General features: G+C 48.7%; 1 protein-coding gene across 1 annotated transcript in view; it reads right to left on the reverse strand.

Moving 5' to 3' along the window:
• Nucleotides 1-13,190, reverse strand: part of HOMER2 (homer scaffold protein 2) — an 83,118-nt gene extending 69,928 nt beyond the window's left edge. The window contains exon 1 of the mRNA XM_066355187.1: nucleotides 13,034-13,190. Coding sequence (XP_066211284.1) covers nucleotides 13,034-13,038 — 5 coding nt within the window. The 5' untranslated portion in view covers nucleotides 13,039-13,190. The remainder of the gene's footprint in view (nucleotides 1-13,033) is intronic.
• Between the last annotated feature and the right edge of the window lie 1,050 nt (nucleotides 13,191-14,240).

The raw sequence follows: 14,240 nt of genomic DNA on the forward strand, positions 1-14,240 counted from the left end.
CCCAGTTTAGATATTCTTGTCTGCATTAGACATAATGCTCCAATCTCCTTGTTTCTCCTTTTCATACTTAAAGAATCAGCCTCATTGAAATAAAGAACGGTTTGGTTTTTCTGACCATCTCAACTTCGGGACTCACTGAGCGGGGTGAGGGGAGGGGAATGTGTAGACACAATCAGCCCATCTTATGTGGGACACAGGCTAAATCAGATGGAACTCATAGATGAGGGCATGAATAAAGCCACCCCCTCTGCCTCTGCCCTCAGGCACTGAGCTCACCATCCAGGTCACCACATTAATGGTCATTCCCTCCAATAGATCATACGCTTCCATGGAGCAAAGAAACCTACTTCTCACAGAGGTTAATAAACTTACAAATCTCATTACTCAAGGAGGTCAAGCTAGCAAGAATTTCAATGCATTTTTTAGAAAGGGTCTGGAAGAATTATTAACAGAACAATGGCTACTCAGAGAAGTGAGAGCAGAATGGTGACTGGCGGAGAGGGCGTGGGAGCTCCTCCTCCCAGGCGGCAGCCCACAGGCTGTGGCCGCAGTGCCTGGAGTCTAACCAGCATGAACCCCAGACGCAAGCCCACCATCTGGTCTGGGGCCGCTCGCCTCTATTCCTGCTCCTACTCCCAGGTCTCACTGTGGCAACTAGCACCTTTAAAACCCAAGTTCTTGAATCCAACTGGTCCCTCAACGCCACTCACAAAACTGTGTTTACCCCAGCTAACTCCTGCCCTAACCCACAACCAGCTGGACAAACCATTTCCTTGCTTTCGGATCCACGCCTGGTCTTCAGATCAACTCCTTAGCTCACACTAAGAAGGACAAGCCAATGCTGCCACAAACATGCGGGTGCATTTCTCCTTTTCGAGCCGTTCTATGGTGTCCTTGGGGTATATTCCTAAAAGTGGGATAGCTGGGTCAAAAGGCAGTTCAATTTTCAGATTTTTGAGGAATCTCCATACTGTTTTCCACAGTGGCTGCACCAGTCTGCATTCCCACCAGCAGTGCAGGAGGGTTCCCTTTTCTCTACATCCTCGCCAGCACTTATTCTGTGTTGTTTTGTTGATAAGCGCCATTCTGACTGGTGTGAGGTGATATCTCATTGTGGTTTTAATTTGCATTTCTCTAATGATTAATGATGTTGAGCATTTTTTCATATGCCTATTGGCCATCTGTATGTCCTCTTTGGAAAAGTGTCTATTCATCTCTTTTGCCCATTTTTGGATTGGGTTGTTTGTCTTCCTGGTGTTGAGTTTTACAAGTTCTTTATAAATTTTGGTTATTAACCCCTTATCAGACGTATTGTCAAATATGTTCTCCCATTGTGTAGTTTGTCTTTTTATTCTGTTCTTGCTGTCTTTAGCTGTGCAAAAGCTTTTTAGTTTGATATAGTCCCATTTGTTTATCCTGTCTTTTATTTCACTTCCCCGTGGAGATAAATCAGCAAATATATTGCTCCGAGAGATGTCCGAGAGCTTACTGCCTATGTTTTCTTCTAAGATGCTTATGGTTTCACGGCCTACATTTAAGTCTTTTATCCATTTTGAGTTTATTTTTGTGAGTGGTGTAAGCTGGTGATCTAGTTTCATTTTTTTGCGAAGATCTGGAAACAGCCCAAGTGTCCGTCAGAGGACGAGTGGATTAAAAAGCTTTGGTACATATATACTATGGAATACTACTCAGCCATAAGAAATGATGACATCAGATCATTTACAATAACATGGATGGACCTTGACAACATTATACGGAGTGAAATAAGTAAATCAGAAAAAAAAAAAACTAAGATGAATACATACATAGAAGGGACATAAAACTGAGACTCAGAGACATGAACAAGAATGTGATGGCAACAGGGGCGGGAGGTTGGGGAGGGGGGAGGGGGTGAAGAAGGAGAGAGGGGTTAGGGGAGGGGAGGGGCACAAAGAAAACCAGATAGAAGGTGACAGAAGACAATTTAACTTTGGGGGAGGGGTATACAGCACAATCAAATGTCAAAATAATCTAGAGATATTTTCTCTCAACATATGTACCCTGATTTATCAATGTCAGTGCATTAAATTTAATAAAAAAAAAAAAAAAAAAAAAAAAAAAAAGAAGGACAAGCCAGCCTCCTCATCCCCTTCCCACCTCAGCCTCAAGACGCCTGGTGCCTGCCCAGTGCCCCATCTGAGGATACCCCTCGCCCTCTTCTGGAGGCTGACTGCTCCTCCAGGCTCTGGCCCTAGTTCCCTCCTGCCCACAACCTCACTGCCTCTCAGCTTCCCCTAGATCTTCAATCTTCTCTTCTTTGACTTCAGCCTTCCAGCATGCTCAAACTTACAAAACAAAAACCAACCTTCCTTCTACACTGATACACCCTCAGGTTCACCTTCATCTTCAGCTAGACTTCTCTGTTCGCTCACCACACTCCTTAAATCACCTGCAAATGGATCTGTGCCATCGCTCTTGGCTGAAGCTGCTCTTAAACTCCATCAGCACCTTAACACTGCGCCCCATGCCCAGTGGCATATAACAGCGTGCTCCCTGCGTCCCTGTCCCATTCCAAGCTCTCTGAGGACTTTGCCTCTTTCAGCCTCTTCTTTTCTGGCTTCTGCAACATATTTCTCCCCTCACCCTCCTCTGACTCTCGTCACCTCCCAATGTCATTCACTGGCTTCTTTTCCTTCCCTTCAATCGTAGCCCTTTCCCAGAGCTCCCTCTTCATCTTTGACTCTATCCTAACTGCCGAACAAAACTCTCATTTCTCCCCCCAAACCGCATCTCCTCCTGTATTCCCAGTATCGGTCAACAGCACCACCATCAGCGCAGTCGCTCAGTGTGGAGACATCAAAAGAACAGACAACTCAGCCTCTCCCCTTCTCTCAGCTCAACCGTGGGCAGCTCTCTCATCTAAATGCCTCCCTCTACCCCCACCAAACTCCTATTCAGCCTTCAAGACTCAGTTCGAAGGTCACATCCTCTAAGGAGCCTTCTCTAACTTCCTGAAGAGTAAAACATTGTATCCTTGTTCACATCTCAGTAATGGCTTATCTCATTGCCCTAACTGCTTGCTCAGCATCCTTCTCCATCAGGAAGACAACCTCTGTCTCCTGGTGCCTGGCTCGGAGACGGTGCTCAACAGCTAGGTCATGGTGGGCCAGGAAAGTGACAGGAGCTGATGGACAGATGAAGGGTGATCAGAAAGGAGTTCAGCCCTGGATGGATAGCTCGGTTGATTAGAGAGCATCCTCCCGAAATGCAGAGGTTGACGGTTCAATCCCTGGTCAGAGCAGGTACAGAAACTGATTGATGCTCCTGTCTCTCTCTCTCTCCCTCCTTTTTATTCTCCCTAAAATCAATAAATAAAATTTGAAAAAAAGAAAAAAGAAAGGACTTCAGATCCATGTGAGTGGGCAGGACCCCAGAGATGTGAGACCCTGAAACCTACCAGTGTACCGTCCACACAGCCCCTGGTCCTGTGCCCTCATGTCCACGTTCGGCCGTGTCTGTTGGTTCCACCTCCCCCAGGACTGTAAGCATCGCAGGGCCACAGATGTTCCTCACAGGCCTACAGCAGTGCCTGGTACAAGGCAGGTGGTCACTGCTTCTTGAATAAATGAGCAAATAAATATACAAATAATCAAAAGAAGGGGTCCCTGACCAGCAATAGAAATCCTTAGTCCAAGTCCCACAAAGGGAGAAATCCTTCTCTTTTTGTCCACACTTGCACTTCCCCATGAAAGCAACTGGTTGGCAGACCGGTTTTCTCGTTGGCATATGCGGGTCAGCGCCCCTGACCTTCCTTGTCCTCTGGCCCATGAGCATCCTCCACCAATACGACCTGAGAGGCTCAGTGATATGAGACAAAGCTTCAAAGGGCAAACCTCACATTGTCTGGGTCCTGATGGCAGGGTGCCGACTCTGGCACTGCTCAGGACTGAGTGAGCAGCTGAGGACTGGGGCAGTGCCCAGGAGGATTAAAGGTGAGGGGTGGCCTGACTGGTGGTGGCGCAGTGGACAGAGTGTCAACTTGGGATGCTGAGGTCCCAGGTTTGAAACCCCAAGGTCACTGGCTTGAGCACAGGCTCACCCAGCTTGAATGTGGGCTCACCAGCTTGAGCATGGGGTCGCTGGCATGAGTGTGGGATCATAAACATGCCCGCATGGTTGCTGGCTTAAAGCCCTAGGTTGCTGGCTTGGGATCAAGGTCGCTGGTTTAAGTAAGGGGTCACTGGCTAGGATTGAGCCCCCTGGTCAAGGCATGTAAGAGAAGCAATCAATGAACAACTGTGATGAAGCTATGAGTTGATGCTTCTCATTTCTCTCCCTTCATGTCTTTCTCTCTCTCACTAAAAAGAAAAAAAGATGAGGATGGACTGTCTCTAACCACATACTCCAGAAGGGACCTCAGAGATTACCTTCTAACCTCCCACCCAGTGCAAAAATGGTGATGATGATGGTGATGATCAACTTGGCCACCACTCACTGAGTACTTACATGTCAGACATTGTGCTAAATGTTTACACACATTTTCTTATTCAATCATTGAACACATAAAGCTTAGAGAGATGGCTTGTCCAAACTCACACAGCCAGCCAGAGGACTGGGATTTGACCGGTCTGTACTTCACCATCCTCCCTAGCCCCCCAGACAGTGGCCCTCCATGACAATAAACTCACAACTTGGCAAGACAGTGGAGAAGCCAGACAGCTCTGAGCTCAACTCTGCCTTGATGCCACCTCCATTGGGGGTCTCCCTTCCCTGTCCTTTGGGGCCTCCATTCCTTTCCCTCATGAGCACCCTCTCTGTCACATCCCTTCCCTAAAACAACAGAAGCCAGAGCAACTTTCCTTTGCTCCATTTATCTGAACAACTCCAATTAAAAGCTTTTCCAATTAAAGATCCCAAAAGGGACCCAATGCCCAGGCAGCAGGGTCTGCAATATTCCTCAGTAATTGGGTCCCTGTGGACACCTCCCAACCCCATAACCCAGAGACGAAACTCCCCCAGAGATGGAGGAGGACAAAGGGCCACTAGGCCTGACCAGCCCCTTAGCGGTGACCTAAATCGAGACTTCCCCAGCTCAATGCAAAGAGAAAGGGGCCTGCCTGAGCCTCCGCCCTGGCTGGGACCCAGCCTCCATTTGGTTGGGAGGCACTTGTACACTAAAGAGTTTCTTAAAGCACGGCTCTCGGGTTAACTGTCTTGGCTGGTGGTAATGCTTTATCCTAAACTTTTCTGCACGGAGGAGGAGACACCATGGTCCCCAATTCCTCGGAGGAATAACAATAATAAGACTATCAACTAGGCCTGTGAATTAAAAAGTTTTAAATAAAATCTCTCTAGGGCCTGGCCCGGTGGCTCCGTGGATAAAGCGTCATCCCAGAGCACTGAGATCACAGGTTAGATCCCTGGTCAGGGCACGTATGGGAGGCAATCAATGAGTGCACAACTCAGTGGAATAACCCGGGGGAGCAACAAGTTGATGCTTCTCTCTCTCCTCTCCCCTTATCCCCCCACAAGACAAAGGAAAACAAAACTCTCCAGTTGCTGACATATGTCTAAATGTGTTCCCCACAAGCATATTTTTGTTCTAACCAGCTAATTTGAAATATAATTTAAATAAATTCTACCACAATGATACCATATGACTAACAGCACCTGGTGGCAGAACTACTGGAGACTGTCATACATTTAGCAGAGGCTTCCAACCTGATGCTCTTCCCACACAAAGCGTACCCCACTAGGAAACTGGATCCTGGAGCCCGCGCTCACCTCCCAGCCTATAAATATGGCTCGGGGGCAGCCTGCATGCGCGACACCTAGGCGGGCAGCACTTAGCAAGCCACACTTAGAGACCAGTGTATCAAAACCAATGCAGATTAGAAGCTTTGGGCCTGAATTCCTTCCCATGCTTCATTTTGTTCAATTTATATTCACTGGGGGGGAAAAAACTCTCAAAATCTATAAGGTCAGGACTTTGTACACCTGAGATTTTTCTTTCTTAAAAATTCTGTGAAGGGAGCAGAGGCAGAGAGACAGACTCCTGCATGCACTCCGATCGGGATCCACCCAGCAAGCCCATTAGTGGGCAATGCTCTGCCCATCTGGGGTGTTGCTCTGTTGCTCATCAACCAAGCTCTTCTTAGCACCTGAGGCAGGAGACCATGGAGCCATCCTCAGTGCCCGGGGCCAACTGACTCCAATGGAGCCATGGCTGCAGGAGGGAAAGAGAGAGAGAGAGAGAGAAGTGAGAGGGGGAGGGGTAGAGAAGCAGATGATCGCTTCTCCTGTGTGCCCTGACCTGACCGGAAATCGAACCCGAGACATCCACATGCCAGGCTGACTCTACCTCTGAGCCAACCAGCCAGAGCCACACCTGAGATTTCTAATACTCTGGAAAATGCTTTTTTTCTATTGTAAATCAGATTTTGGACTGCCGCTCACTTCACTTGTGATGAAAGTGAAGGAAGTTTCTCTTTCCACATGGGAAAGGAAATCCTATCCCAACTACATGCACCAAAAGTCTTTTTCCAAAGGTTCTGCATGCCAATGCTGGTTAAGGTGATATGTCACATGATTTATCCAGGTTTTCTGCTTTTTTAAAAAATTGCTTAACAACTGAAGCAGGAACTATAATGTCCTTCCTGTCCACATGCCCCTGCCAATCCTCTCGCCCAGGGAATTCTCTGAAGGAGGGGGCGTGGCACCCTCCGCACAAGGGCTTTTGAAGCAGCAGGGGCACTCAGGTGGGCTCCGGTGCCTTCTGCTGGCAGAGAACCTTCTCACCAGGTCTTAAAGCAGAATCTCTCTGCTCTGGTATTTCCAAACAAGCAGAAACAATCTGAGCAGCTGGGCTCGGTCCACCAACCACCCTTAGCAACAACGTGAATCCCACATGTGCTCACCAAGATTCACTAAGGAACAGTGACTCACACAAATTACAGAGCCACCGCAAATTAACCCAGGTTCACTGCGATCTTGGTCTCCTCCACTGTTTTTTTCTTTCAGTAATTCATTTAAAGCCAACAACTGCTTTATGGGATTGTCAAAAATGTCTTTTTAATTTTTTAAAATATACTCAGCCTTGTTCTAGAAAGGACTTAAGGAGATATATAAAGATGTATAAAATCCAGCAAAATGACAAATTAGAAGGAGATGTGGATTTACATGATGATGTGTATTTATAACTATTGGCATGGGAAAAATGTCCATTCAACGTATTTTAAGTTAAAACCTTATGTTATTAAACCGATGTATGATATGATGCCATTTTGTTAAAAATACATTTGCTCGCCTGACCTGTGGTGGCACAGTGGATAAAGCATCAACCTAGAATGCTGAGGTCGCTGGTTCAAAAACCCTGGGCTTGCCTGGTCAAGGCACATATGGGAGTTGATGCTTCCTGTTCCTCCCCCACTCTTCTCTCTCTCTCTCCCTCTCTTTCTCTCTCCATCTCTCCTCTCTAAAATAGATAAATATTTTAATTAAAAAATACATTTGCTCTAAGTAGACATATTTATTTCTAAACACAGGCATATATACATGGGGAAAAGTCTGCAAAGACATCTGATTGACAATGGACGCTATTCCTGCGGCACGGGATGACAAGTAATTTTCACTTTCTTGTTTGTGCTGGTATGTTTTAGTATGAACATGTAATATTTTTATAATTAGAAAAAAAAGTTTTTTTCATTTTGTTAAAACAAAAGAAAAAGTGGTAGATGAGAAAGAGCGAAGGCACACAGGGCAGTGCCGAGGACTGAGCAGGGAATACAGGGGAGGGTTAATCTGCTGAGGTGGCCAGACATCTGACTCCACGTTCCCAAGAGCCACTACCAGAAAAGAAAACTCCTAACTTACACAAAATCACTGCATGCATTAGACAAAAACAAACCATCCCTCTGGTCTGGGTCCTCCTTCAGGGGACTGTATATAAACATCAAATGTGCCCTGGGCTCCATCCTAAAACCCTCAAAGCCAGGAGTTTCTGGGCTGTTTCTAACAAGAATGATGGCTCTCCCCAAAGTACAAGTCAACTACTCATTCATTCGATGCACATGTATTTACTGTCCACCCCAACTCGAGTACTGTGTCTTTTTCCAATTCTGACATAAGAGAAATGGCTGTCTAAATAATGAGGTAACCCTAACTGCTCACAGCCTGCCTAGCACTTCCTCATACTGTGCTGATCCCCACAGAGCCCGGCGCCGCCTCTGCCACGCCGGGGATTTTAATATTCTGTTTGAACTCACACATAGAGCTGGTACTTGCGTATGTAGCTTCTCCCTCCTTATACACTCTAAACTCCACAAGGGCAGGGACGAGCCAGCAGGGCGGCCCATCCTGGATCTCCAACAAACTCACCAACTGCATCACAGACAAAGAGACTGAATGAACCTTAGAAAGTGACGTCTTTAGAACCCCACAACAGGACCAAGGAAAGACGGGTTCCCTCCATACAGCTGAGAGACTGTATCTATTTTAGTCAACACAAACCCCAAGTAAAAGGCTATAATTTGTAGAATGGCATAGTTTGGTGTGATTCAGGAGGGATGGAAAATTAAAGGAGAGGGGATGAACATCAAAAGAAAGTTAATCGGTATAGATTACTGAAAGAAGGCCCAAGGTGTTAGATAACCAAGATTGTGGCCTCCGTACATTGCAATGTAATCTTGGCTGAAGAAAATAAATGAGTGTAAACTGAAGCCAAACAGAATACAGTAGATCTTGTTTGTAAACACTGACAAAATCAGCTAAAAGTCACAACAGCAGACAAGCTGGCTTTTCTGCTAGCCTTTCGCAGGCAGGTAAAAAGACAATTTACAACCCCAGTACTTGGATGAAGGCCAATGGCCCGGAAACTAACCCTGCCACAAGAAAAAGCTAAATGGCTTGCTTTAGCATTAAAAGAAAACTGCACCCAAATGCGATTTCTTTCTCTCTTAGCCCTTGCAACTCTCAATTAAGCAAGTGATATAAAAGGTGATCCAAGAATTATCACAACTTCCTAGCCAACATCCAAGTGAGGCTGCCCAGCATATGCAAGCATTAACTCAATCAAAAAATATTTATTAGGGGCCTAATAGGTGGCAGACACTGTACTGGGTGCTGGGATACACTTGGGAAAAAGGTAAGACTTGATCCTTGCCGGATGCTGCTGGAAGAGATGACACAGAGCCTGGATGATTGCAGTGTGCGCTGGGAGCAAAGGTGTGGCCATGTAGCAAGGAATGGGGGGGGGGGGGGTTGTCGAGAAAGACTGAGCAGGAGAGCTTGTTGCAGCCATGGAGAGTCTGTCAGAGACCCAGGATTTCAACCCTGTCAAAATCTGAAGGAAGAGAAGAAAGCATTTGCAGAGCCAGGGCAAGAGCACTCCAGGCAGAAGGAACAGCAAGTTCAAAGACCACAAGGCAGGGCAGGAAACACCAAGGAGACCATGACAGCAGAGGGCGGTGAGGGCTGGGCAGAGTGGATGGCGAAAGTGGAGATGGGGGAAAAGGCCAGCCTTTTGATGACTGAAGGGTGTATAAGGAAGGGAGTGAAGTGATTTGCAATTATAAAAGCCAGTCAACTTGGGTCCCGGTATGGGAAATGGACTGGAGACACCCCAGACCAGAAGCTGGAGGGCCTGTTGGGAAGTTAGTCCAGGAAGGAGACAGTGGTGGCCAAGAATAAAGTGGGAGCTATATGATTATGGGGAGAGGTCGCATGGGAAGTAGACCCATACACCCCCCTGACAGCCTGCATGTGGGGTGTTGGGGGGGAGGAGAGGGAGAGAAGACTGCAGGAGTGGACTCTGAGCAAGTGGATGGATGGTGGGGCTACTGACTGGGATGGTGAAGATGGAGGGTAGGAGAGAACTGAAAGAAATTACCAAGAGCTCCATGCATGGTCAAGTGTCAGAAGCCCACAGGAACCATGGCACTCAGCATGTGGTTGATGTTAAAGCCATGGCTGGGGGGCAGGTCATATGACCTAGGAAGACAGTGTTGACAGCGGAAAGGAACCAGGACCAGCAACCCCATCACTCATAGGTCAGGCACAGGTGTGACAAGCAGGAACCATCAGGAAGGCAAGAGGAAAACCAGGAGGGAGGCTGCAAGAAGCTGGGAGGGGCGGCGTTCCGAGGAGGGCAAGGCCTTTGGTGGGGAATGCCATCGAGAGGTAGAGCAAGGCCAGGACAGAGTCTGGCAATCTGTAGGTCAGCAGGGACCGTGGCAGTCTCAGTGTAGAGGCAGGAGCAGAAGCCAGACTCTAGAGTTGGGGTGGTGAACAAATAGCGGGTGAAGAAAATGAATGCAGACAGTGGGTTTGGACATGTCTTTTGAGATGTTTTCAGGAGAAGAGGAGTGAGGAAGTGGAACAGAAGTGGGAGAGAGACATTAGACAAGAGAAGCTAGAGCTGCACCACCTCATACAGCAGCCACTAGCTACATATGGCTGTTTATACATAAATTAAATAAAAAATTCAGGTCCTCAGCCACTCCAGCCACATTTCCAGTGCCCAACAGCCATGTGTGGCTGACGGCAGCCATACCGGACTCTGCAGATATAGAACGTTTCCATCAGCACAAAAAGTCCTACTGGACAGCACTGAACAGAAGTATGCTGTACACTGATGGGAACGAGCCTGCAGAGGGAGGTGAAAGATGGAGAAATGTTTCCTGAGGAGGTGAGGAGGACTGGGATGAACGGTCCCCCCTGGGAAGGGCGGGGTTCTGCTAGGACTGGGGGAGGGACCAGCCATCCATTCAGCAAAGCAGGTGGGAAGGAAAACACAGGGCAGTTGCACAGGGGACTGCAGGCACATGGGGAGGTGAAGTTCTTGCTCTTGGCTCCTCTTTCGTCCTGGAAAAGGGTGCCTAGATGTGCGCAGGCGGAGGAAAGGGACGTCTGAGGAGGGAGGAAGCTATGAAAAAGCTGCCTTGGGGAGTGAGAACGCAGACCTACCAAGGAAACCATGCACAATGCGAAACGCTTCACAGAGAAGCAGGACAGAGGGACATGGGGACAACTGAATGAGGACAGGCAGCATAGGTGGGGAGAAGTAAACTCGGAGTTTTTCCTCTTTAATCCTGGTCACATCTACAAGTACAGCCCTGACAAGGCTATTAGGACTACAACAGAGTTTCCCACTGGCTGCCCTTTCCCGATTCTTCTTCCTCGTCCCACTCAACTCTCAGGAAGGATGACATTGGTTCTATTTTTGTTTAAAATGGCTCCCTCCACCCGCCACTGTCTAAACTGCTCATCCAGCCCCAGCTCCATCTCAATTTACAACCATGGCTTATGCATTCCCATAAATTATAGAAGAAGTGGATATATTAAAAACTGCAGAAGTAGGTAGGAGTTACAAACCAGCCCTTACCTATAAGAAGTGAGTAACAGACATTTATGGATGACATTAAAATTACATGAAAGAAATATTCCATGTTTAAACAAAATCCCAAGCTACTCCTCCCTGCTTCAAGACAAACAAATATTATTTTCTGACATTTTCTTTAAGCTTTTATGAGTAAACATTTTTATTGCCACAGAACTACTTGATCTCAACCAGTCAGAATTTCAATTTGTTTTTATCACACAAGGGTGTTGGGTTGGTTTTGTGTTGGCTGGGGTTGGGTGGGGGCAGGGAGTTAAAATTACAAGATCCCTTTATCTTCCATCTTGAGATCTACATTTGCCAACTTCTTCTTCCCGTACATTTTTTTTTAAAGTATGAAATCTGAGAGCCACAGAGGTTCCCACTGCTTAAAAAGCAGCCCTTTCACAGTTTACCAAGGGGTCACTGGAAATGTTACGGTAAGTCTGCTTCCCAGCTGGGGTGCCCTGGATGAATCTCCCAGTTTCTGGATGTGAAAGCTCTTGGATCTGCACCAGTGTCTTAAGCACATCTGGCCCCTCTCCGTCCCCCTGTCCTGCTCATGTTGGTCCAGAGCCCTCACACTCCCTTCCTCAAAATTCCTCTTGGCCTTCCTCTGGTTCCTTCAAGCACTTTGCCGACCCCACAGATAAAATTCACTAGGTAAAATGACTCCGGAAAGTTTCCTGGAGCAAGGCACAATAAAGCCACTGCCCCATGAAAGCTGGATCCATCCCCCAGGACAATCTTGCCCCTTTCCACTCCTCTCCCATCCCATACAGGAAGGCAAGATCCCCAGACCCACAGAGCCCAAGGCTGGGTCACGGTAAGGACTGCAGGTAGAATGCTAAGCTCAGCAGCAGGGAACAGAGAGATGCAGGAATTCTGGTTCACTTGTAACCACGCCTCCCATGTTAGGCTGTGGCTTCCCCTCTGCCCATACAAATGCTTATCAGCTGTCTAACCTCTGGGAAGTTATCAAACCACTTCAGGCTTCAGTTTCCTCATCTGTGAAATGGGTATAATAACCATTCCCTGAATATCAATGGCACATCCTTGAAGTGCACTCACATCAGGTGAGCAAATGTAAGGAATTAACTGTTAATAGCACAGTGGCTCCTTGAATCACAGAGCCTACTACTCTGAGACACGCCGGGAGAAATCAACCTTGTTTTTTAAATTATTTATATACTCAGAAGCATTAGTCAGTTCAACAGAGTATTTCAAGTTCTCTCCTGAGCACCTACTCGGTTGTTTGAAAGACTGAAGGAAGCCTCCCCTAGCTCCTCACAGACTGCCATCATCCTCAGCCATCTCAAAGCAGACTCAAAGTCCACCCTCCCTACGCTGGGGGTTATTATTATTTCCTTTCTAGGGAAACTTGGATTTCTTTTTTTTTTTTTTTTTTTTTTGTAATAAACCCAATCATGGAAAAGGACAAACTGCTTCCTACACTCGCAGACACAGGCCCTGGAGTTGACCGCGCCCGCATGGCCGAGGCAGCGAAGCCGGCCAGCCACCTGTCCCCGTGTGGTGCCCAGGCGGCTTGGAGAGAAGGGCCGCGGGCCCGGGGTGGAGGGTGCGGGGTTGGCAGCGCGCTAGCTCCAGGATCTGGGCGCAGGCGCTCCGAGCCGACGCGGGTGGTGGCCCGCAGCCCTGCGGCGCGGCGGGCTCACTCACCCCATCTCCGGCGCTCTCCCGCGGCTGCTCCGACGGGGCCTCTCGCACTCGCTGTCCGCCCGCTCGGCAGCTGTTCCCGGCGCAGCACATGCGGCGGCCCGTGTGCGCCTGGCTCAGCCCCGGCGCCGCTCCATTCCGCGGGCTGTGCTGCCACTGCCGCCGCCAGGCGCGGGCAGGCAGGCGGGGGCTGGGCCACCGGGGGCAGGGCAGCGCGTTTGGGGCGGTGCCCGCCCCGCCCCACTCCTTACGTAACCTTGTGGCCCCCGGGGCCTCGCGCCCAACCCAGGCGCTGGGGTGCCAGTGCTCGGTGGCCACCCGGCCTCCCAGGCAGACCCCTTCCCTTTGCGATCCAGCTTTGGCGCGCCCCCGCCGCGTGCCCACCAGGGGCTCCGCGCAGTGCTGCCTGCGAGCATCCCGCCTGCCTGCCTGAGAGCCACTCGCAGCTGGAGGGGGTCCTGCGGCTCCCCTAGTTTGCAGGTGAGGGCACAGAGGCCCCAAAGGGGAAGTGATTTGTCCAAGGTCACACATTCATATCAGAGCTGGGCTCTTCAGAATCTGAGATGGACATAGCCATACCCCTCGAAACCCACCTCATCTTGCTGTCCACTGCCAAGCTGCGTAGCTCAGGGGACTAGCGGAAGCCCACCTGGCAGGATCATAGCAGGTGTTCTAGGCTCTTCCCTGAGAAAAGATGGGTCAGGGGCTCCCAAATAGAGAGTAATCAATCAATAACTTTAAAGGAGGCTTGTTCAAGCTTGTCCTTACTCTTAGAGCAAGGAAACGTGGAATATAAAGCAGACCAATCTCCTAATCCCCTTCCACCTATCAGGTCCTGATTCCCTGCTACCGGCTGTTACCTGGACTAACCTAACCCTCGACCTCCCTCTGGGGCCAGCACAGGATCATCTTCTGCTGAGAGTACACATGAGCCTGGCATCTCAGGGCAGTAAAAAGTCAGGGAACAAGCTCTTTATCTGTCCTGGGACCACAGCTTTACCTGCTAGCCCCCAAAGTTTTTTGGTGGGGAGGCACCAACAGTTGTCAGTAATATTCAGAATTACAAACCTGATCATGTCACTCTTCCTAAACTCCTTCAGTGGCTTCTTTCCCACTGTCCTTGGGATGAAGACCAAGACACTCAACATGTGTCCAAGGCCTGGCCCCACTGCACCTCCACTGCCCTCTCCAGCCTTCTTCCTTCTCAATT

This window comes from Saccopteryx leptura, chromosome 13, assembly GCF_036850995.1.
Source record: "Saccopteryx leptura isolate mSacLep1 chromosome 13, mSacLep1_pri_phased_curated, whole genome shotgun sequence".
Classification (NCBI taxonomy): Eukaryota; Metazoa; Chordata; class Mammalia; order Chiroptera; family Emballonuridae; genus Saccopteryx; species Saccopteryx leptura.